Source organism: Abramis brama (genome assembly GCF_963993115.1).
Source record: "Abramis brama genome assembly, chromosome: 4".
NCBI lineage: Eukaryota > Metazoa > Chordata > Actinopteri > Cypriniformes > Leuciscidae > Abramis > Abramis brama.
Window position 1 is genome coordinate 4,711,384 of NC_139966.1, and position 21,974 is coordinate 4,733,357.

The 21,974-nt window shown below is 41.0% G+C and overlaps 2 protein-coding genes across 3 annotated transcripts; one reads left to right on the forward strand and one right to left on the reverse strand.

Annotated features, from left to right (window-relative positions):
- Window positions 1-1,917: 1,917 nt before the first annotated feature.
- Window positions 1,918-13,309, reverse strand: LOC311081453 (uncharacterized protein; the record flags this gene model as incomplete). Its single annotated transcript, XM_084111990.1, has 4 exons — window positions 1,918-2,095; window positions 2,227-2,397; window positions 6,916-7,204; window positions 13,210-13,309. 4 exons carry the CDS (start codon window positions 13,307-13,309, stop codon window positions 1,918-1,920), a joined length of 738 nt encoding a protein of 245 aa, XP_083968116.1.
- LOC311081593 (uncharacterized protein) lies at window positions 8,898-20,445 on the forward strand. 2 transcript variants are annotated; one of them, XM_084112141.1, is made up of 3 exons: window positions 8,898-9,347; window positions 13,606-13,881; window positions 18,328-20,445. In XM_084112141.1, the coding sequence occupies exons 2-3, from the start codon at window positions 13,623-13,625 to the stop codon at window positions 20,130-20,132; spliced, it is 2,064 nt and encodes a 687-aa protein (XP_083968267.1). In that variant the 5' UTR covers window positions 8,898-9,347; window positions 13,606-13,622; the 3' UTR covers window positions 20,133-20,445. The 2 variants fall into 2 exon arrangements, with proteins under 2 accessions (XP_083968267.1, XP_083968268.1); XM_084112142.1 differs by having other exon boundaries at window positions 18,331-20,445.
- Window positions 20,446-21,974: the final 1,529 nt, after the last annotated feature.

The following is a 21,974-nucleotide window of genomic DNA, read 5'->3' on the forward strand; positions in this document are numbered from 1 at the left end:
TAAGTCACTGCACTTGTTTCCGCTATTAGCACCTAGGAGCTGTCCTGTGCAAACATGTGCTCAACGTGTCCGTCCCCCACAAAACCCAACCCAACACCACACCCACCACGCTCTCTCACTCACAACACACACACACACACACACACACACACACACACACACACACACACACACTCACTCACTCACTCACTCACTCACTCACAAACACCCTGAGACAATGGAGTGACAAACGGAGGTACTTTTTCCACATTTTTAATATTTTCATAAATATGCCAATGTACACAAATAGATGGTAAAAAAAAAAAAAGTTTCTTCCTCCCACAAAGAAATGCTCCATATCTCCGGAAACCGGCTGCGAGAGATAAATAGAGTGTGAGCACAAACACGTACAAAAAAGAATGAGATCAAGAGAGAAATGTAGTTCGATGAATACATACTTTGAGCATTTTTGATGTGTCCAGGCAGGTTTTCTTTCTCTTATGGGCAGCAGTCCTTCACACTGTGAGAGATAAAGAGACAAGTGTCATATCATATGGACATTGAAACAAATGCTGATAAGTGAAGAATAAAATGAATTGAACATGCTTTTTAGCACTACCTGATGTGGTTCCACTGAAAGAAAGTAATAGCAGAGAATGTCTAATAGGAAGAGAATTGGCACTCTCTGCTTACTTCCGGTTTCTGGACTGGCTGCAGTAACACGTCTCTGTCCATGCGGGGGCGCTCGCAGGCGAGTGCAGAATTAATGGAGGTCTATGGCGAAAAACCCTCAAAATCCTCTGGGTGTTAGATTTTTTATTGTCACTTATTTGCTTTAAAAAGTCTTTTAAAATGTCAGTGACGTCAGAATGCTAGCGTGTTATGGGCAACAACAACTCAACCTGTAAGAAATCGAAAAGAAATAAGTACTCGTTCATTCAACTTTCGACCTATAACCCATGTTGAACTTGCAAAACCTACAATAAAATCTGAGATTTCTCAACAGCAATCGGGTGAAAGAGACACATTTAGCCGTCTAGCCCCATAGACTCCCATTCAGTCTGCACTCGCCCGCGATCACCTCCAGTGGAATTCTAATGGAACTGCAACCAAGATCGATACAATGGGGCTAATAGGAAGTGCCAAGGCTCTCCGTAGACGGGCTCTGGTAATATGTTGTTGCTCCATCAGTTCTTTAAGGCAGATGCTCAGCCTGTGAGGCCCAAAAAGTTGCAGGTCCGGGTCAGCCAAGCCTAATCGTCCAGCCAGGCCAGGTCCAGGCCTTCTCATAGAAAGAGGTCCTCTTGACTCCGTAGTCAAATTTAAGTTGAATGTCGACCTTGATGTCTGTCATCGCCCTGAATATGATGACGTCCTTTTCCTGACCGTCGACAGACATGGCACAGTGGAATGGCTTGATGTTGGCGCTCTTGGAAGAGTGGTTAATTCTTCGGCCCACCGTGTCTGCCTCCGGGTGACGTTCGCAGGGGAAGGTCTGAGCGTCGACACACATTTCCCTGTTTCCAGTCTTGAAGAAAAACATGTACCCAGGCTCCCCATGAAGCTCCTCTATCATGGCCCTTCCCTCTGCAGCTGTAATTATTTTCCTGTGATAGTCGCACACAATGTCTCCTTTTGCAAAGGTCCGTGTTGCAACCACTCCTATGACCAAGACAACATTACAACTGTTAATTACTCAGTGATAGTTGCAACAAATAACTTATTGAAAACTTTTAGAAATTTTATTAGACATTAAGGAAATTTTATGGAAATGAGGACATTTTTAGGAATTTTAGTTTTGTGGTGCAGTTAATTTATTTTAGAAATTTGTTGGCATCAAGGATATTTGAGGGAATTCATTTTAGTTTGAGGCGGCTGCTGAAGTGTAATGTTTTCTTCTTTTTATGGCCTTACAAGCCAAATTAAAGGTGCTCTCACCTAGACCTTGCTCCGGACCAAAGTCTTTGACTGCCAGGCCCGACCAGGACTGCTCAGAAACACAACGAATGAAAAGCGGGTCCGTTTCAATGGTGAGCTTGGCCGCTGGTTTCCATTGCTCCACGACCTCTTGGGTGTGTTGACCTGGGCTGGGGAAGTGTCATCTTCCAAAGGAGGGCTGTTAAAGAAGGGGAAAGAACACGAGGTATGACAAAAATGAGCACAACTTGCTAATCTGATGTACAAGCTGCTTGTGGTGTGTTGTTTTTTGTCCTTTATTTTCTTTTTCCTTTAGATGAACAGACACACCTGGCCAAGGATTCCAGCAGCGTAGCCGCTTCCACCACATCCTGAGGCAGAAACACGAGAGGATGCATGTATTGCCTTATGGCCTCCTGTTGTTGCGCTGTCAGCTTCTTGGCGGCCATCCTTAAAACCACCGCCCGCACATCCTGGCTCGTGAAAGGGGACAGTTGGTACCTGCAGGAGAAAAAGGTAATATGAAACGTTCATTGCGTTTTGACTGCAAATAACTGTATCATGTGGTCTTTAGGTACGTATGCTTCGAGGAAACGAAGTCACTTTACATCTTGACAAAGTCCGGCCTTGCCACTCTCAGTACCTGCTGGCAGTCTTGAGAGTACACAACAGCATGGCAACACCTGGAAGTGGGTATCATGGCCGGCTGCACCATCTCCCCACTGGCCTTCACCCTGGCCATGGAGATCATCATCAGGGCCTCATGATGGACAGTTGGCGGACAGCGTATAAGACCAGGGCTGAGGCTGCCACCGCTCAGAGCCTACATGGATGACCTCACAACTCTCACCACGACTAAGGTTTGCACCGTGCGGCTACTAAGAAAGCTCCAGGAAAACATTGAGCGGGCTCGCATGAAGATCAAGCCGAGCAAGTCTAGAAGCATCTCCATTATTAAGGGGAAGCTGTCAGACCACCGTTTTCACATTGGCGAGGAACCCATTCCAACGGTTTCCAAGAAGCCAGTGAAGAGCCTAGGTCGTTGGTATGATGCCTCACTCAAAGACAAAGAGCAAGTAGAGCAGCTCAGGAGGGAGGTACCCAGCGGCCTGGAGAACATCGACAAAACTATGCTTCCTGGCAAGCTGAAGCTCTGGTGCATGCAGTATGGACTACTTCCACGTCTCATGTGGCCGCTAACCCTCTACGAAGTCCCACTCTCAAAGGTGGAGAAGCTGGAGAGACTGGTCAGCTCATACATAAGGAAGTGGCTTGGCCTTCCCAGGTGCCTCAGCAGGATCGGGCTCTACGGCAAAGGCATGTTACACCTGCCCATTTCCAGTTTGACAGAGGAGTACAAGTGTGCCAAAGTCAGACTGGAGATGATGCTGCTGGATTCGTGCGATCCATTCGTAGCCCAAACTGCCCCCATCCTGGCCACCGGGAGGAAGTGGACCCCATTGGCTGCTACTGAGCAGGCAAAGGCAGCACTCAGACATAAGGACATCGTGGGCCGAGTGCAGGAGGGGAGGAGTGGTCTTGGCCTTGGGGCGAGTACACCAGCGTGGAGCAAGGCCTCTACACCTCAGAGGCGCAAGCTGGTGGTCCAGGAGATACGTCGGGAGGAGGAAGCAGGAAGGTGCGCCCAAGCTGTGGCGCAGGCAAAGCAAGGACAGTGGATGGCATGGAAAGGAGTGGAGAAGAGGAAGATCTCCTGGAACGAGTTGTGGGAGATGGAGGCATTCAGGGCAAGTTTTACCATCAGGGCTGCCTACGATGTCCTGCCTTCCCCCGCAAACCTTACCCAGTGGTATGCCGAAGACCCCACGTGCCCTCTATGCCCAAGTCTAGCAACACTGAAGCACATCTTAGTGGGATGCAAGACCAGCCTCACCCAAGGCTGTTATACCTGGCGGCACAACCAGGTGTTAAAGAGTCTTGCAGCAGTACTAGAAAGTCGACGGACAAGTGTGAATGCCCTTCCTCTCCCGTCATCCCGGTGGCAGCCGACACCATTTGTTCGGGAAGGCGAGGGTCAAGCCAGCTTCACCACCACAAGACCAGACACTGGCCAGCTGGGCAGAGCACGGGACTGGAAGCTGCTGGCAGACTTGGACAAGAAACTCGTCTTCCCAGCTGAGGTCACAACTACAAACCAGCGACCAGACCTTGTTTTGTGGTCAGCCACACTCAAGCTTGTTTACATCATCGAGCTCACCGTGCCCTGGGAAGGTGCAGTGGAGGAGGCTTATGAACGGAAAAGGATGAGGTACGCTGAACTTGCAGCCGATGCCCAAGAACAAGGCTGGAAAGTGAACATACGCCCAGTGGAAGTAGGTTGCAGAGGGTTCGTAGCCACCTCAACATCCAGGCTACTCAGGGAGATGGGAGTGCGAGGAAAGGCCCATCGGCAGGCAGTCAAAGACCTCTCCAGGGCTGCTGAAAAGGGGAGCCAGTGGCTGTGGATTAAGAGAAAGGACTCCACCTGGGCCTTCAAGTGAGTAGATGGCACTTAGGGAGTGAACCTGGGACGCTGGGATTCACTGCTGAACCCTCTGGAGGTGTCGTGGGTATATCAGCGAAACACTGATGAAGGAGGGCGCCCACTTGATAACCCAAAGGGTGCCCTCACTCATTTGACCATCCCACAGAGTTCCATCGGTGCCCCAAGTACTTATCGAGGGATATCAACATCTAGTCCTATACAACAGACCTTGAATGCTGGGATGGTCATCAGCGGATGGTCTGTGTTTGGATTAAAAACATGGCAAACAAGACGAGTCACCTTGTGATCATGTGGGGCAAGATGCATGCACGTGCATCGTTACATTATTGAAACTAAAACAAAAAAAATACAATGCAAACTGAATGTGAAAATCATCAACTTGAGTATATTAAATGTTCTGCTGTACAATTAATAATAGTCATTATTACATGGCTTGGCTGAATTCCAATGTAGAATGCGGTCTGTTATTTCTTGATAACAGACCGCTGCGAAGTATAACAGACCGTTGCCATGAAAAACAGCGCATTGCTATGGACGCGGAACGGACTATTTTCTTTAGCGGAAGCAATACAATCGTTTTTAAATCAATAAACCCCTTTTTAAATAAATAATTTGTGTCAAATTATTTATTTATTTTGTAGGTAGCCATGTAATAAGTGGGATAATGTATAGTGAGCCGGTTGTTATAGTGAATAACAACCCCTTCAGGCTGATTCAAGATCCCTCCGCTTCGCGTCGGGATCCCGTTCAGCCTGTCGGGGTTGTTATTCACTATAACAACCGGCTCACTATACATGATCTCTTACATAATATATACAGTGAGGAAAATAAGTATTTGAACACCCTGCTATTTTGCAAGTTCTCCCACTTGGAAATCATGGAGGGGTCTGAAATTCATCGTAGGTGCATGTCCACTGTGAGAGACATAATCAAAAAAAAAAATCCAGAAATCACAATGTATGATTTTTTAACTATTTATTTGTATGATACAGCTGCAAATAAGTATTTGAACACCTGAGAAAATCAATGTTAATATTTGGTACAGTAGCCTTTGTTTGCAATTACAGAGGTCAAACGTTTCCTGTAGTTTTTCACCAGGTTTGCACACACTGCAGGAGGGATTTTGGCCCACTCCTCCACACAGATATTCTCTAGATCAGTCAGGTTTCTGGGCTGTCGCTGAGAAACACGGAGTTTGAGCTCCCTCCAAAGATTCTCTATTGGGTTTAGGTCTGGAGACTGGCTAGGCCACGCCAGAACCTTGATATGCTTCTTACAGAGCCACTCCTTGGTTATCCTGGCTGTGTGCTTCGGGTCATTGTCATGTTGGAAGACCCAGCCTCGACCCATCTTCAATGCTCTAACTGAGGGAAGGAGGTTGTTCCCCAAAATCTCGCAATACATGGCCCAGGTCATCCTCTCCTTAATACAGTGCAGTCGCCCTGTCCCATGTGCAGAAAAACACCCCCAAAGCATGATGCTACCACCCCCATGCTTCACAGTAGGGATGGTGTTCTTGGGATGGTACTCATCATTCTTCTTCCTCCAAACACGTTTAGTGGAATTATGACCAAAAAGTTCTATTTTGGTCTCATCTGACCACATGACTTTCTCCCATGACTCCTCTGGATCATCCAAATGGTCATTGGCAAACTTAAGACGGGCCTTGACATTTGCTGGTTTAAGTAGGGGAACCTTCCGTGCCATGCATGATTTCAAACCATGACGTCTTAGTGTATTACCAACAGTAACCTTGGAAACGGTGGTCCCAGCTCTTTTCAGGTCATTGACCAGCTCCTCCCGTGTAGTTCTGGGCTGATTTCTCACCTTTCTTAGGATCATTGAGACCCCACGAGGTGAGATCTTGCATGGAGCCCCAGTCCGAGGGAGATTGACAGTCATGTTTAGCTTCTTCCATTTTCTAATGATTGCTCCAACAGTGGACCTTTTTTCACCAAACTGCTTGGCAATTTCCCCGTAGCCCTTTCCAGCCTTGTGGAGGTGTACAATTTTGTCTCTAGTGTCTTTGGACAGCTCTTTGGTCTTGGCCATGTTAGTAGTTGGATTCTTACTGATTGTATGGGGTGGACAGGTGTCTTTATGCAGCTAACGACCTCAAACAGGTGCATCTAATTTAGGATAATAAATGGAGTGGAGGTGGACATTTTAAAGGCAGACTAACAGGTCTTTGAGGGTCAGAATTCTAGCTGATAGACAGGTGTTCAAATACTTATTTGCAGCTGTATCATACAAATAAATAGTTAAAAAATCATATATTGTGATTTCTGGATTTTTTTTTTTAGATTATGTCTCTCACAGTGGACATGCACCTACGATGACAATTTCAGACCCCTCCATGATTTCCAAGTGGGAGAACTTGCAAAATAGCAGGGTGTTCAAATACTTATTTTCCTCACTGTATATATATATGGTACTTTATATATAAATACTGTATATAAAATTTTTCCTTTTTTTTCTTTCACTATGATGCACGACAGTCAGAGCACACTTACTTTATATCAAGACCAGACAGGTTGTCAGCCTCCTCTACCGAAGCTCCTATGTCCACGCCGGACTCCTGGGGCAGGTTGTTCACAAAGAACCCAAGGCTGAGCAGCTCTTTAACTAGGTTCTGTTTAGAGTGTGGGTCTGGCAAGAGGGCACTAATGCGGTCATAGTCCCATGTCCTACTTCTTGAAGTCCATTTCTTGGTTGAATCTTTTGCACTCTGAACCTCCAATAGTATGTCTTGGTGCGTGCTGTTCTTTAGGCACTTTCTGGCAAGATGGACAGGTAGGTTCTCTTGTGGCGTTTTGCAAATCACACAGTGAACTATGCGCTGATCAGCTTTTCTAAAAGGTCACTGGAGCAGAGCCAATAAGCTTTGGCCACACTACCATAGCAGCAAAGTCAGACCCAAGCGCACACACACACACAGACACACACACACACACACAAATACTTTTCAAAGTTTTTTCCCCACTCCCCCAGAGCCCTATAGTATCACAGCAAATGAATACCTCAGAGATCATCCAGCAACTAATGTAACAGCATGTCTAATCTGTAAACCAACAGTGATCTGTACTTAATAGATGACTGTATTGTGTAATGATAGGCATGCAAATTCGGCCATTATCCTGCTCATCAAGGATCAGTTTGTAAGTGTAAATTTGCATAAGTGTGACTAACTATACCAAAAATTACATTATTTAGAGTTACAATAAAGAAAAGAAAGAAATCTTACTTTAAGTTTGGGGTCAGTAAGATTTTTAATGTTTTTAAAAGAATTATCTTCTGCTCACCAAGGCTGCATTTATTTGATTAAAAAAAAAAAAAACAGTAATATTGTGTTAATTATTCCAATGTAAATCCTCTGTTCTCTATGTGAATATACAGTAAAGTGTCATTTATTCCTGTGATCAAAGCTGAATGTTCAGCATCATTACTCCAGTCTTCAGTGTCACATGGTCCTTCAGAAATCACTCTAATATGATGATTTGATGCTCAAGAAACATTCATTATTATTATTATCAATGTTGAAAACAGTTCTCTCTATAGAGCTGATTAACCCTGAAAATGGTTTAATTTCTTTATAGAGCTGCTGAGTTTTTGTAAATTAATTTATATTTATATTATTTTGGGGCCCCGGTGAATTTTGGCATAATGTCCGAGTTGATAGAATCACGTGTCATACAGTACCAAATTTGATGCCGTATCACTTGTGATAGCACATCACTGTCACATGTCTGATTTCAGCCAATCACTATCACACATGACACTTCACAGGAGGTTCAGTAGAGCAGACACTATAGGTACTGAATAACACCAGTCTGAGATCCAGTCTAGACTCCACCTGAACCATTAACACCAGTCTGATTTCAGTCCATCACTATCATACATGACACTTCACAGGAGGTTCAGTAGAGCAGACACTATAGGTACTGAATAACACCAGTCTGAGATCAGCCTAGACTCCACCTGAACCACTGACACCAGTCTGATTTCAGCCAATCACTATCACACATGACACTTCACAGGAGGTTCAGTAAAGCGGACACTATAGGTACTGAATAACACCAGTCTGAGATCCAGCCTAGACTCCACCTGAACCATTAACACCAGTCTGATTTCAGTCCATCACTATCATACATGACACTTCACAGGAGGTTCAGTAGAGCAGACACTATTTGACATTTGATATACATTGTTTTGATGTTTCTTCAATAAAAGAAGAAGAAGAGGAGAAGAAAACAAGCATCAGCACTCTTAATAGGTGAGTCATGTTGTACAATATACATGCACTAGATATAACAGCTTGTTAAGAATTTAAAGGAGGCTTAAATCATCACTTAAACCATTTAGAAGACCAGCCTCGAGGCTCGCAACCTCACAGTTCCGTTCTCGTCCACTTGAGTTGTGGTGGCGCTAATGCGCCTAAAGCTGGTTTCCCAGCCGTCAATAAACAAGAGAAGAAGAAGAAATCGAAACTGAAAGCTTGCGTTCATTTTTAGATAAGACTACCGTAAACCAAAGCAGTTCCATCATAAATGATAAGTTCAGTGATGTCCTTCTCTTAATAACTTCCATGAAGTTGTAATGTATTTTCGTGATGTTGTGTCGGCATTAGATGAGATTATATCCACGCTGTTTCCTAATGAGTCGACTCCGTGTTAGATCAGGGGAGGCACTTCTGGTTTGGGGAAGTTCCACTCACAGAAACTGAAACAAATCATGAGTTTGCGCTACAAATAATCCATCAGTTCGTCTGAATGATCTGTATAATTCCCCTCATGTTCAGACTGATAGAGAATAACACACACGTGGTGTTTTAATGGGACGTCAGTCGCTCCGTTCTCTTCTTCCCGATTATTTTCTTTTCCCCTGAAATATCTTCATTGTGTTTGGAAGTTGAACAAAAGTCTTATTAGTATGAAACGACATGAGGGTGAGTACATGATGACAGAATTTACATTTCTGGGTGAAACACTAAGCAAAATGATTTCGATGATAGCGAGAACTCAGATGCTGTTATTACAGTGTTATTACTGTATTTGGGTTAGGTGGCTTAGGTTTTATTGTGAATTTGTCATGTAAATGTGTTGTTTTGTATTTAGACTACTTATATTTGTATGTTTACTTTAACATTTGAATACATTAAATTTTAAGAATGTTTTGTTTGATTTTTTCAATAAAAAAGACGTTCTTTAATGTCATTCACCCTCGTTTTGAGGCTTTCTTTTTTAAAGTATCGGTTCAGGTATTAGTACCGTTGTAAAAGTATTGGGTAACACTTCACTGTTTCTTACTTCCTGCATAACTAATAAGGAATTACTGAGGAACTAATAGGTAATTATTTATTAACACCTAAGTCACTACTGTTAACTAATATAATCCGATTTAGTACACAAATCAAGTACTTGAGTAAAAGTACAAATACCCCAATAAAACATTACTCCAGTAAAATTATAATGAGGCCTATTCATTTTCAAAATTACCTTAGTAAAAGAACTTAAAAAGTAGAGCCCAGCTCCAGCAAGAGATCCAGCAGCACTACTTTGGAAACGGGAGAACAGAGACCGGATGATCACACTTGAATTGCTTTTAAAGGTTTAACTTTTGATTCTAAAATGTTTGTTTAACGAGTTTAAATGTAGGCAGTATTGTACATGTTAAAACAAAATTAAATATATGCTGTATTAAGAAATGTTCTCACCTGAAATAAAGATATCATGTAGCCTAAACGAGTCATTGTTGTGTATTTTACAAAGGTTGAGATGATTACGTTAATAGTGTTTTTTTTTACAGTAAGTTTGATTTCAGTCAGAATTATGTGGTAATTCTTTATTCATTACTAATGGGTTCCTTATATTTTCACTTTAGAAGACTGTTTCAGGTGTAATAATATATTAGCTCAAAGGGGAAATATTAATAATAATACATAATTACCAATTATGATTAATTATTAATGTTTGGGTCAGTTAATTGGATTAACTTTGAGGTAAGGCTTTAACATTTCAAAGCCGCGATGTACAGAAAATCACACAAAGATATAGAAGAAAATGTATAAAAACATTTTGGATCAATAAATATAAGAAATAACATAAATAACTCCAGAAAGGCCAGACTGCAGACAGGATTTGCATTTCACATGCACATCAAATTAAATCGGCTAAATTACCTGTGCGAGCAGGCTCTAAGTACAGCACAACATCGATGCACCGAAAAAATTAACAATTAATTTACTAAATTAAATTAGAACAGAATATACCTTTCTAATAAATAAAAATATAAATCAGAATCAAGTCACAAGAGGAGCAAATGTGTGCAAAATGCCTTAAGTGCAGGGGAACATATATTCAAAACACAAGCCACAAATAGTTAGATTAGATAACCCTGACAGATCAATAAATAAAATAAAAATAAAGAAATGATTAAAATAACGATAGTAGCCAGAATTTTCAACTTTGTCTTTTTAACTGCAGAAACAACAATAAATGCTAAACTGGAGAGGCAGTCTTTTTAGCTAAAAATGTTCACAGCATCCAAAAATCACATTAGAACCGGCTGAAAAGTTTCGAAATCACTTGGACCCTACCTGATCGAGAGAAAAAATCCAGCCTTTCACTCTGTCTGTGTCCGTTGGAGTCTTTTGTGCGCGCGGATAAAATACATTCTAAAACACTTAACGTGAAAAACGTTTAACGACTTATCAAATTATGTAAAGAAAACGCTTTACTATAGGAGGAATGCATTGCATTCATATTGTGGTTTTCCTGATGCTAAATCCAGCCTTGGAGAATATCCTTTCTGATGGTGTACATTCGCACTTTAGATTTTCTTATCCCAGACATTGTTAAAGATTTAAATCCTTGCCGCCAAGACGCTCCTCTGTCGATCACGGATTGAAAGTGAAACTTAAATCTGTCACAGGGTGTTTATTCACGCACGTTAAAAAATAGGCTAAAAAATAGCCAAAATAGCCATTAATCATAACATGTTGTACACCATTGACTATAAAATCAAGAGGATTCTTTTGATACCAAGAATGAGGGGATTTGAAGATGTTACTGCAGTGATACATCATCTTTGGATATCAACATTTGAAGTCACTCTAACATAACTAAAGAATCATAACTAGGCTAATAAAACAGGGAAATGCATAAAACACAGGAGAAATACTATAAACATTTGGGAACTTTTGTGGGTAAGAATGGAGTAAGTGTCCTTGTGTATTGGAAGTTTGTCTCTATAGTGTTTGACCAAATGGCTTGTGCCGTCGGGACTCTCTTTGAGGGTGGCAGACACAGTCTCTTGCTGAGATCATTCAGGAGAGCAGAGGTGATAACGGCCTTTGAAGAGAACTGAGGGCTGATGACATAAGGGGAGAGAGGGGAGGTTTTATGATGCCTAGAGCATTTTGATTAAGTCCATTCGTTACACCTTGTTGTATTACAAATTTATTAAATGTTTAATTTAGTTTAACATTAAAAGTTAAGACTTTGATTTTAAGGTCAGTTTCTGGCTAGAGACTCCGGCCAGTCCTGTTTTCTCTATTGTGTTTTAAATGAGTCACCTTTCGGAGCCCAAATGACTTTCTGGCCGAGACGGTGAATCGTTAGGTTGATTGGATTAGCTGTTGGGGAGACTTTCACCTTTTGTCTTTAATGGCTCTGGGATGGCTCTTGGAACCGGAGTTCCTGGCCAGTATCAGCATTTAAATAGTTACGCTGATTCAATTGGACTGGTAGCGATCTCAGAGTATGCATTGTAGTTATATACATTCCAAGGGGGAGGGATTACATAGAGGCGGAGACTCTGAACAAAGTCAAGTCAAGTCAAGTCAACTTTATTTATATAGCACTTTTCACAATACAGATTGTATCAAAGCAGCTTCACAGTATTAAATAAAATAGTACATCAGTGTTTGTTTCTAGTGTAAAACATCCATGTTTGATAATGCTGATCAATAGTATTGTTGATTGATTAATTAAATTAAGTAACCCCAACTGAGCAAGCCAAAGGCAACAGTGGCAAGGAACCGAAAAACTCCATCAGGTGACCTAATGGAGAAAAAAAAAAACCTTGGGAGAACCCAGGCTCAGTCGGGGGCCAGTTCTCCTCTGGCGTTTAAGAAGTAGAGACCGGAAAAAAGCATGCAAATGAAGTAGGAACACACCCGTATTAGATTTAGATTTTTGTTGGATGACTGCAGCCACGCTCAGCGAAGTCCTCAATAAAGAATAACTTCTGTTTGAACGTGATCCCAACATCTCCTGGTCTTGCTTTGATGAAGGAAAAGAAGTTTCCAACAACCTGAATACTCTTTTCTGGATGGAAGATGAGAAGCCACTCAGTTTGATTTCGGTGATCACTGACCGTTTCGTGCTGTCCAGTATTGTGGTCAAAAGAATCTCAACTCAGTGATCTGGATTTGGGACTATGGGAATGCTTTTGTGCGTGACCAGCTGTGAATATATGTGTGCAACATGTCAATGAAGTTGAATTTGAACTTTTATAGCCTCGGGCAGTGACGTCATTGGAGTGCGCATGCAGGTTATAATTAGATGTGCCACAGGTGCAACGGCAGGTATAAGTTTGTCTGAAGAGCAGTCCTGGGACATCAGAAAACCAGAGGCGGTGGGGATGGTACAGAGGCGGGTAGATTTACGCACCCCGTCCCGAGGCTGGGCAGAAGACCATCAAGACTTTTTCTTTTTGGAGATAATGGTCCTGAGGTTTTGTTTTTTTTGAGGCTGCTGAGCGCTACGAGCCGGTCCCCAGTCTTGATGAGGGGGATCGCGACTCACTGTTTTGTGCCTCACGTTTAGACGCATGTGCACCTGAGACGCGTCTCTCTGTAGGCAAGGGCGTGGTGAGCTGGTTCCCTCTGACGTCACAGGCCACCATGACGTCCAATAGGAGAGTTCAACTGCAGTAGCCACCGTTCAACCTGAAGAGGGCAGCACTTTTTACACCATATATTGTAGAATTAAAACACTTTATACCCAAATGTCAAAAAAATGTACTTGAATCAATGAACAGCATTAATAAAGCCCCATTCTTACAGATCTTTAACTAAAAAAAGTTGTTTTAGGGTTTAATTACCCTTTAATAAAACTAAAAGGCAATGATTTAATATTTTAAAAGTAATAATAGCTGTTAAACACAAAACAGATGACTTTGTGTATCTTCTTGTCCTGCAGAAGTGAATCAGTGAAGGATGATGGCGTCTGTTCCAGAACTGCTTCTGGGTGTTCTGGATGATCTAAGCACAGAGGAACTGAAGAGGTTTAGATGGCATTTAAATGATCATTACCGTGTTCCAAGTGCTGCTCTGGAAAACGCAGACCCTCTTGACACAGTGGATCTGATGAAGAAGCGTTTTGGACCAGAAGAAGCTGTGAAGGTCATGGTGGAGATCCTGAGGAAGATGAACCAGAACCATGTGGCTGAACAGTTAGAGAACAAACACAAGCAAGGTAACAGGTTAAAACAGTGGTTCAGCATAAAGGGAAAAAAGGCCATTTCTATGGCGTTCAAGTGCATGAATAGCTGTTGGCACTCTTCCTTTGTAAAGTGGCACCGAAAGCCAATTCCACTGAATCTTTCTGCTTCACCCCCAATTTCCACCAACTGCGGAACGGCTGCGGATCCGCTCCGGAACGGCGGCGGAGTCAATAGGTTTCCATTAAAGTCAATGTGTGTATTTTCACTGACTGCGGAACGGCTGCGTTCCGACTCCGGCGATCCGCAGCCCTCCGGAGCAGATACGCAGAGCTTCTATTTTTGCCGGATGCCGGAGAGCTCCGCAGCACTACAGGGGAGAGTGCGCAGGACAGGAAGTCGAGCAAAAAAACAGAACAAACCAAAATAAAAGATCCGGTTAATTTTCTAAATAAAATACACCGTGATAATGGCGGATCATATTTCCCTACACTACACCTTGAAAACGTCATAATATACCATTCCTCATAATGTTCTGTTTATAGAAACTATATATCGCGCGATCATACGTGAATTAGCGAGATCTCGTGGGTCCTCGTGACTTCAGCTATCAGTCATGGATGCAGCCGTTCCGCAACAAATCCGGACCTGGTGGGTATTGAAGGACGACAGAGCACGGAGCCGACACGCAGCGGAGCCGATCCGCAGCCGATCCGCAGTTGGTGGAAATCCGGGGTCAGACCATTGGCTTATCACCGTCTGAACAAGCCAGACATAGAAGTTTCTTCTGATTATATATTGCTCACAAAAATATTTACATTTGAAAACGCCAGATGTTTTTAAAGGGAGGGTGTGACGCACTTGCAAAAATAATCTTGTTTTCTGTTTGAATTAAGATCATTTTTCTTATTTTCCATTTGAATTCAGTTTTTTCCCTACCCCATTGGCAGATAATTTAGCTCGATTTAAGCAAAAAACTCACTTAATTTAGACTGACAGAAAACAAGATATAATTTCTTATGTCATTTTACACATCTAGTAAATGCTTCTTGATTTAATTATTTTTAGATATTTGGACTGGAAGCAAGGCTAAAATACTGCGTAAGAAAAGCATCAATTGTTAAAATGTATAACTTATTGTAACGGAGCAGGCTCCTGTACCGCTTCCTCTCCACCACCGGAGGGATCCGGGTCATGGCATGTTTTTTTTGCTACATGCCCTGGGATTACTCAATGCATGCTGATGAATAAATGTATAATAATAATAATTAATCTGCATACCCTAGTTTTGCACTGATGTAAAAAGACTGACAGTGACACAATAAGACCTCATAGCAAAATGTTTTCATCGTTTAACTCTTAAAAAAAAAAACTATTAAAAAACATGTATGTTCTTTAATGTTTGATTATAATTTTACTGTCTTCACATAGGGATGGGAATTGATAAGATTTTATCAATAATAATGCCACTGATGATTCTGATTATCGATCCGATTCTCTTATCGATTCTTGATAGCACTGTGTGGAAAAATGTAGTCATATGTTTTTTTTTTGTTTTTTTTTAAGTGGTTTTATTTATTTTAAAGTTTAAGCAAACTGTTAGCAAACTGTACTTTTTTATATATAATTTATGTAATAAATAGAACCTTATTGTAAAGTGTTACTGATTAGTTACACCGATTCACCTGAGTTCACTGTTGGAAAGATCAGTTGTTTAAAACCATTCATTAAAATGAATCGGTTCAAAGGAGTCATTAGTTCGCGAATTGGACGTGTCATGCACGTTGTGTGATTATCCCCGCAGTTAGGACATGGACATCCAAGATTTGTGTCAACATAGAAAACATTTCATCACTGTATAGTTTTATTTCGTTTAATTAAAGTGTTGTTTATGTCAGCTGACTGTCCGGAACGCTTTTCAGAGAAGATAAAGAAACTTATTTAGCACAATTCACACCCAGCAGTAATTCAGAAAAAAAAAAAAAATCTCCGAATGCTCCACATGAAACTTTGGTATTTCGACCTTTTACCACTGTGTCGATTTATTTTGATTAATATGTGCGTGCGAGGGAGAGAGAGCAACACAGCGCCTAGTTTGGAGACGATGAAGTCGTTTACACAGAGAGTGCGCGCGCGACCGTCTCTCTCTCTCTCTGCTCGTTCTTTCAGTTAAACATACGCCCTGTCACAAACGCAGCCGTTCATCTACATTACTCACCGATCAAATAAGACTTTGGCGGGACAAAAATTCACTTTGGTGGGCGCTAAAACAAGTTCAATGCAGGAAAATTCATGCGTGAGTTTCCATTAGACTCGCACGGTAGTCAGGCGTCTCATCAAATGGCGAGCTCAGCCTCAGTTCAGTTGACGCTGTGTGCTTCAAGATTCTGACGCAAGTGCTAAGATTCCAATTGGCCAAGAGAAAAAGTGCTAAGATTCCGATTGGCCCAGAGAAATGTCAATTATAAGAATTATCCAATAATGTTTCGCAATTCTAGCCTGCATGGCAGTTACTGGGTGTTTCTCAAAACCAAGAATGCAAAGAACGGACTTGTGTTCTTGGGGAGAACGCTCTTGCTAGTTGTTCTTGGAAGAATGAACTCACAAGGTGACGAGCACACAAGAACGCCGCTGACAGTTTGAGACGATGTGTTCTTGCTGGTATTGCGCAATAATACCCCCGCACAGACGCCGTCTGCAGTGCCCAAACATAACGAGAATTATTGACGATAACAGCCAGGCTTTATCGCCCACCCCTCAGCTCAAGGGATTACTCTACAACTATACACTATGTAATGTATATTCATAACAATAAAGCTATACCTACGCTGGAGATTCTAACTTCCGAAAACGTTTGAGCGCATTTTCGAAAAATGCCAATATTTGAAATCTACACAGTTGATTTCTCGCATCAAATGTTCTCAGAAATGAATTTAGTGATGAAATAGCGTCCGAAATTGTAAAAAAACGACTTGCTGTATTGACCTCTCGTTCATCGAATGCCGAAATGAATGCTGGGATATTTCTGCCGTCAAGTTCACACAAGTTACCAACCTATGCATCCTCGGTAAAATGGGCGTGTCAAGAACACTTCCGGGATTTTTAACCGTTCTTGCCAAAATGCAAACTTGTGTATTGGGACGGTACTTGGGCAGCGACTGATGACGTTTCACAAGTCCACAAGAACGCAAGTACAGACAAGAACGCATATTGAGAAACGGCCACTGTGAGAAAAAATTCACATTAATTAGGCTGGTAGTTTTTGTTGGATCAAAATTGGATTAAATAATTGATATTTCACTGGTATCTCAACATCTGAACTGCTGACCCGATCCTGAGCACTGAGCCCTGCTGGAGCTGCTATAAACATGCACTATTAAATGACAGATAAAATATGATAGAGCAATGAACAGTGACAGTAACAGAAGCTCAGACAATGCATTTTAGCAGGCTTAATTAAGCATGAAAATAACTGAAAGAAATATATAATTGATTGAGCCAACTAATATGATTTATATTCTTTTGGTTTATCTACTAATACATTTAAAAATGACAAATGCAGTGACAATTCAGGGATCGGTTACGTACGAGTTATCGTGAGTACCAAAAATTAAAGTATGGGAACGGACTTGTTCTGCAAAAAGTGGTATCGGTGCATCCCTAATTAAAAAAATGTTGTTGTTGAAAAATTACAATCGTTTCACGCTAAATTAACGCTGCAGCCCGTCTCAGATATAGAGCTATTTCGCATGGCTATGAGCTTGATACTAAGTATACGATAAGTATATAATACAACTTTTATTCTTCAGGTCAATCATATATTCATAGGAAAAAAATCTGTTTCAATATCCTTTCAATGGTTAAGGGGATTTCCCATGTCTGACAGCGCTGGTCAATGGATTGATCTCTATGACGTGAAAAATTAGATATCATATTTATGTAATTTGAGTAAAAAAATAAAATAAAATAAAGACATTGTTTGATAAGTGCTGATTGAAATCCTTGAAATCCTAAAAAGTAGTGCTTAAAGTCCTGCAATTTCATTTGACAGAATCTGTACGAACCCTGTGAACAGTATCTGGGCAGTGTGTCCCTTCAGCCAGGACCATCTCCATAAAACTCAGGTGTTCCTGTAGGATTTCCTTGGGACGTTTGTAGTTGTATTGTAATAGGATTATCAATGTCTGTAAGGAGCCAGAAAATCATCTACTAGCTTTATTATTATTTATCATTATCTGTTTATTTTCTTTTCAAGATTTAGATTATCTCGAAATTAGAAATGTCTGGCATTTTTTGGAAAACAGCTAAATATCCAAACTGTGTAACATCCATTTGAAACATGTCATGACAGCATGTGTAAAGATTAGGCTGTTCACACAAGACATCAGATTTTACAGGACAGCCTTACACAGTGTGAACACTGAGTAATTATACTGTATTGATGACTGGATGTTCACACTATTGTATTGTTTCTCTGTAAGCAGCACGAGTGGAAACAGATCAGGAGAAGACAAATAGACTGAGCCAGTCTACTGTTAATGACACACTTAAGACATCAAGAGAAAACACAAGCAGCAGCGCCATGGGAAAAGACCACAGCGATGGAAAGAGTTTAAGGGTTGCACATGATATCAAGAACAGCTGGAGCAGAAAAATAGCCGATGGGAGCAATGAAAACCTGCCCAAGTTTAAACTCCACCTGTCTGAAGCGTGGCAGAACCGTGATGGATTCTGCAGAAGAAGATCGTTTGGGAAAAACGTCAGAAAAGAGAACAAGACCATCATGATGATCGGAGCCACGGGTTCAGGAAAATCCACTCTAATTAACAGCATGATCAACTACATCCTGGGAGTGCAATGGAAAGATGGCTTCCGGTTTGTGCTGATAGATGAAGGGAAGCAGAAATCCCAGGCTGAAAGTCAGACTTCAGAGATCACGGCGTATCAAATCAATCACATGGATGGTTTCCGGGTCCCATATTCTCTGACCATTGTGGACACACCAGGCTTCAGTGATAACAGAGGAATTTCACATGACCAGAAAATCACAAAGCAGTTTCAGGAGTTCTTTTCTAATCCAGGAGGGATCGACCGCATTGATGCTGTGTGTTTTGTAGTACAGGCTTCACTTGCCCGTCTGAGGCACACACAGAAATACATCTTTGACTCCATTCTTTCCATATTTGGGAAAGATATTGCTGAAAACATCCTTATGATGGTAACCTTTGCAGATGGGAAAAAACCTCCTGTTCTCGAGGCCATCAAAGAGTCTGCGGTTCCCTGTTCTACCAATGAGTCTGGAGAGCCACTTCACTTCAAGTTCAACAACTCTGCTCTGTTTACTACCAATAACACTTCTGCAGACGATGAGGAGTCTGATTTTGATCAGATGTTCTGGAAGCTGGGATTTTCTAGCATGAGATTGTTCTTCACATCCCTTAGAATGATGCAAACCCAGAGCTTGTCTCTGACACGGGAAGTCCTGAAAGAGCGTCAGCATCTAGAAGTGCTTGTGGAAGGCCTTCAGCCCCAAATCAATGCTGGTCTGACGAAACTGGATGAACTCAAGAAGACAAGAGCAGCTCTGGAGCAACACAAGGCGGAAATGGATGCGAATACGGATTATGAATATGAATTAGAAATAACTGTCCCAAAACAGATCGAAAACAAATCTGGCCACTACTCAATGAACTGCCAGAAGTGTCACTTCACATGTCATGACAGTGAAAGACATGGGTGCAGTGTCATGAAAGATGGAGTGTGTACGGTGTGTCCAGGAAAGTGTGCCTGGAATGTGCATTTTCATCAGAAATGCAAATGGGCTTATGTCCCAGAAAAGAGAAAGGAAACCTATTGGGATTTAAGAAAGCGATATGAGGATGCACATGGACAGTTCATGCCAAAAGAAAAGAGCTTTGAAGAGCTTGAAAAGGAGTTTGAGGTTGTCCAGGATATTGTGACCGAACTAATTGATAGTTCTCAAAAGTCTTTTGAGTGTCTGGAGGAAATCGCCCTCAAGCCCAATCCTCTTTCTGTCTCTGACTACATTGATCTGATGATCCAGTCTGAGAAACAAGAAGCCAAGCCTGGATTTCAAGATCGCATTAAGGCTTTAATGGACGTCAGGAAGAGGGCAGAGATCATCAGTAAGGTGTCCACTGGAGGAGTGCTTCCAGAAGACTGGAAAACATACAAACCTGCAACAAGAGAAAAAGGATCATCCTATGATTCAAGAGTCCTGTTCAGTAAAGGGATCAGTAATGTAAAGAAGTATCTGTTCAAGTGAAACTTTGACCCTTTATCTACAATTACTACTACTATAAACTAAAACAATTGGCTCTGTCTTAACCCCCTGGGGTCGACAATCGCGCCGGCGCGATAGGCTCGCTTTTTTTCAGTTCAGTTCAAAAGAAATTAATTTTGCTCTGTGGACTTTGATATTCCAAGCAAGTTTCATACATCAATCGATTCTGTTAAATGTGTATTATTTTTGTGTATACTCACAATAAAAACAGAGTGTTGTGCTTTTTGCCAAATAAAGAAAAATAAACGTGATGCGAGTTCTGCCTTCTCTCTGTCAGTGAAGACCATTCTGAAACGCGTCTGAAAATGAACTGTAGCTCAGCGAATACTCAGTCAAACAGGCATACAGTCAAACAGGCATACAGTCAAACAGGCATACAGACACACAGGCATGAAGCTTGAATGATCTTCTTTTAAATGAGGTAATTTATATAAAAAACAAATATTCTCATCTTGTGAAATCTGTATTAAAAGAGAGCGATTCCAGTCGAGCTCATTAGAGCTAATTCAAATGTAATGTGACTCCGCCCACGGAGAGCGCGTGCTATTCAAACGCAAATTACTGAGGCAAACCTGTGAACGCCCCCCATATCAGCTCGAGAAAACACAAGTTTAATCATATGTTGTTTACACCATCTGGCAGCGCTGTGAGGAATAATAATAATGGCAAATCTACCTCAGAGTGCGGGTATTGCGAGGAGAGAGGATCCGAATACTGTAGTAAGTTTTTTTTCCTTCTCAAGTTAATCGCGTTTCTGTGAATGAATGAACGGCAGCCGCAGAGATGCGTGCTGTTTACCACAGCTCGCAAAAAGAGAGTTTAAATTTAAATTGCGTCTCTGTGTGAATGAATGATGTTTTAGCAAACTGTATTGCTATACTGAGTTGAGTAAAAATCGACAGAAATATGTTGAAATAAAATGTAGGCTATTTGTATAAGCAACGTATTAAACTGAAAATTAACATTTATATGCCCTAATATTTCATAAAAACAACGTTACAGTCAGGCGTTTCTGTTTGTGAATGAATGTTTCGGTTTTAGCAAACTGTATTGCTATACAGAGTAAAAATCGACTGAAATATGTTGAAATAAAATGTATTTGTATAAGCAACGTATTAAACTGCAAATTAACATTTATATTTCTTATTATAAAAATGAAAGACCTATGTTACAGACATATGAAAGACAACATTTCGTTGATTAGTTTTGGATAGATTATACATTTTTACTGTAAAATATCTGCCACCTCAAATAAGCTTTTTTTTGCCAATTTTTGCTCATGTTAAATATAGTATGTTTTGTCAAAAATAAAGTAATCAAATAATCAATCAAATCCTTAACTTTGAAATATGTATGATAAAATGTATACTTTAGTTTTTACAAAGAAAGATTACACTTGAATTGTTGTTGTAATTGTAACCTTTTTAATAAAAAAAATATATTTACAAGGTATGAATGAATGAATGATTTTATTTGGTCACATACCCACAAGTCATATCAACAAATAAACACAATCTACACAATTCACACAATGTATTTTGTGACCAAAAAGGCATAGGCTGAAGCCAAAGGCTTATTTTTTGCCTATCCTAGAGAAAAAACAGAAAAAGAAAAAAAAAGAAGAAATTAAATGATAAAATTAAGTATACATTAAATAAATATTAAATAAACACTTCAACCACGTTATATCTCATGAACAAAAACTCTTTAAACATTTTTTAAAATTGTACCAATTGTGATGATTCCTTAATAAACCTCGGTAGACTATTCCACAATTTTACACCACATACAGAGACACAATAACTTTTCCGTGTAGTTCGGGCA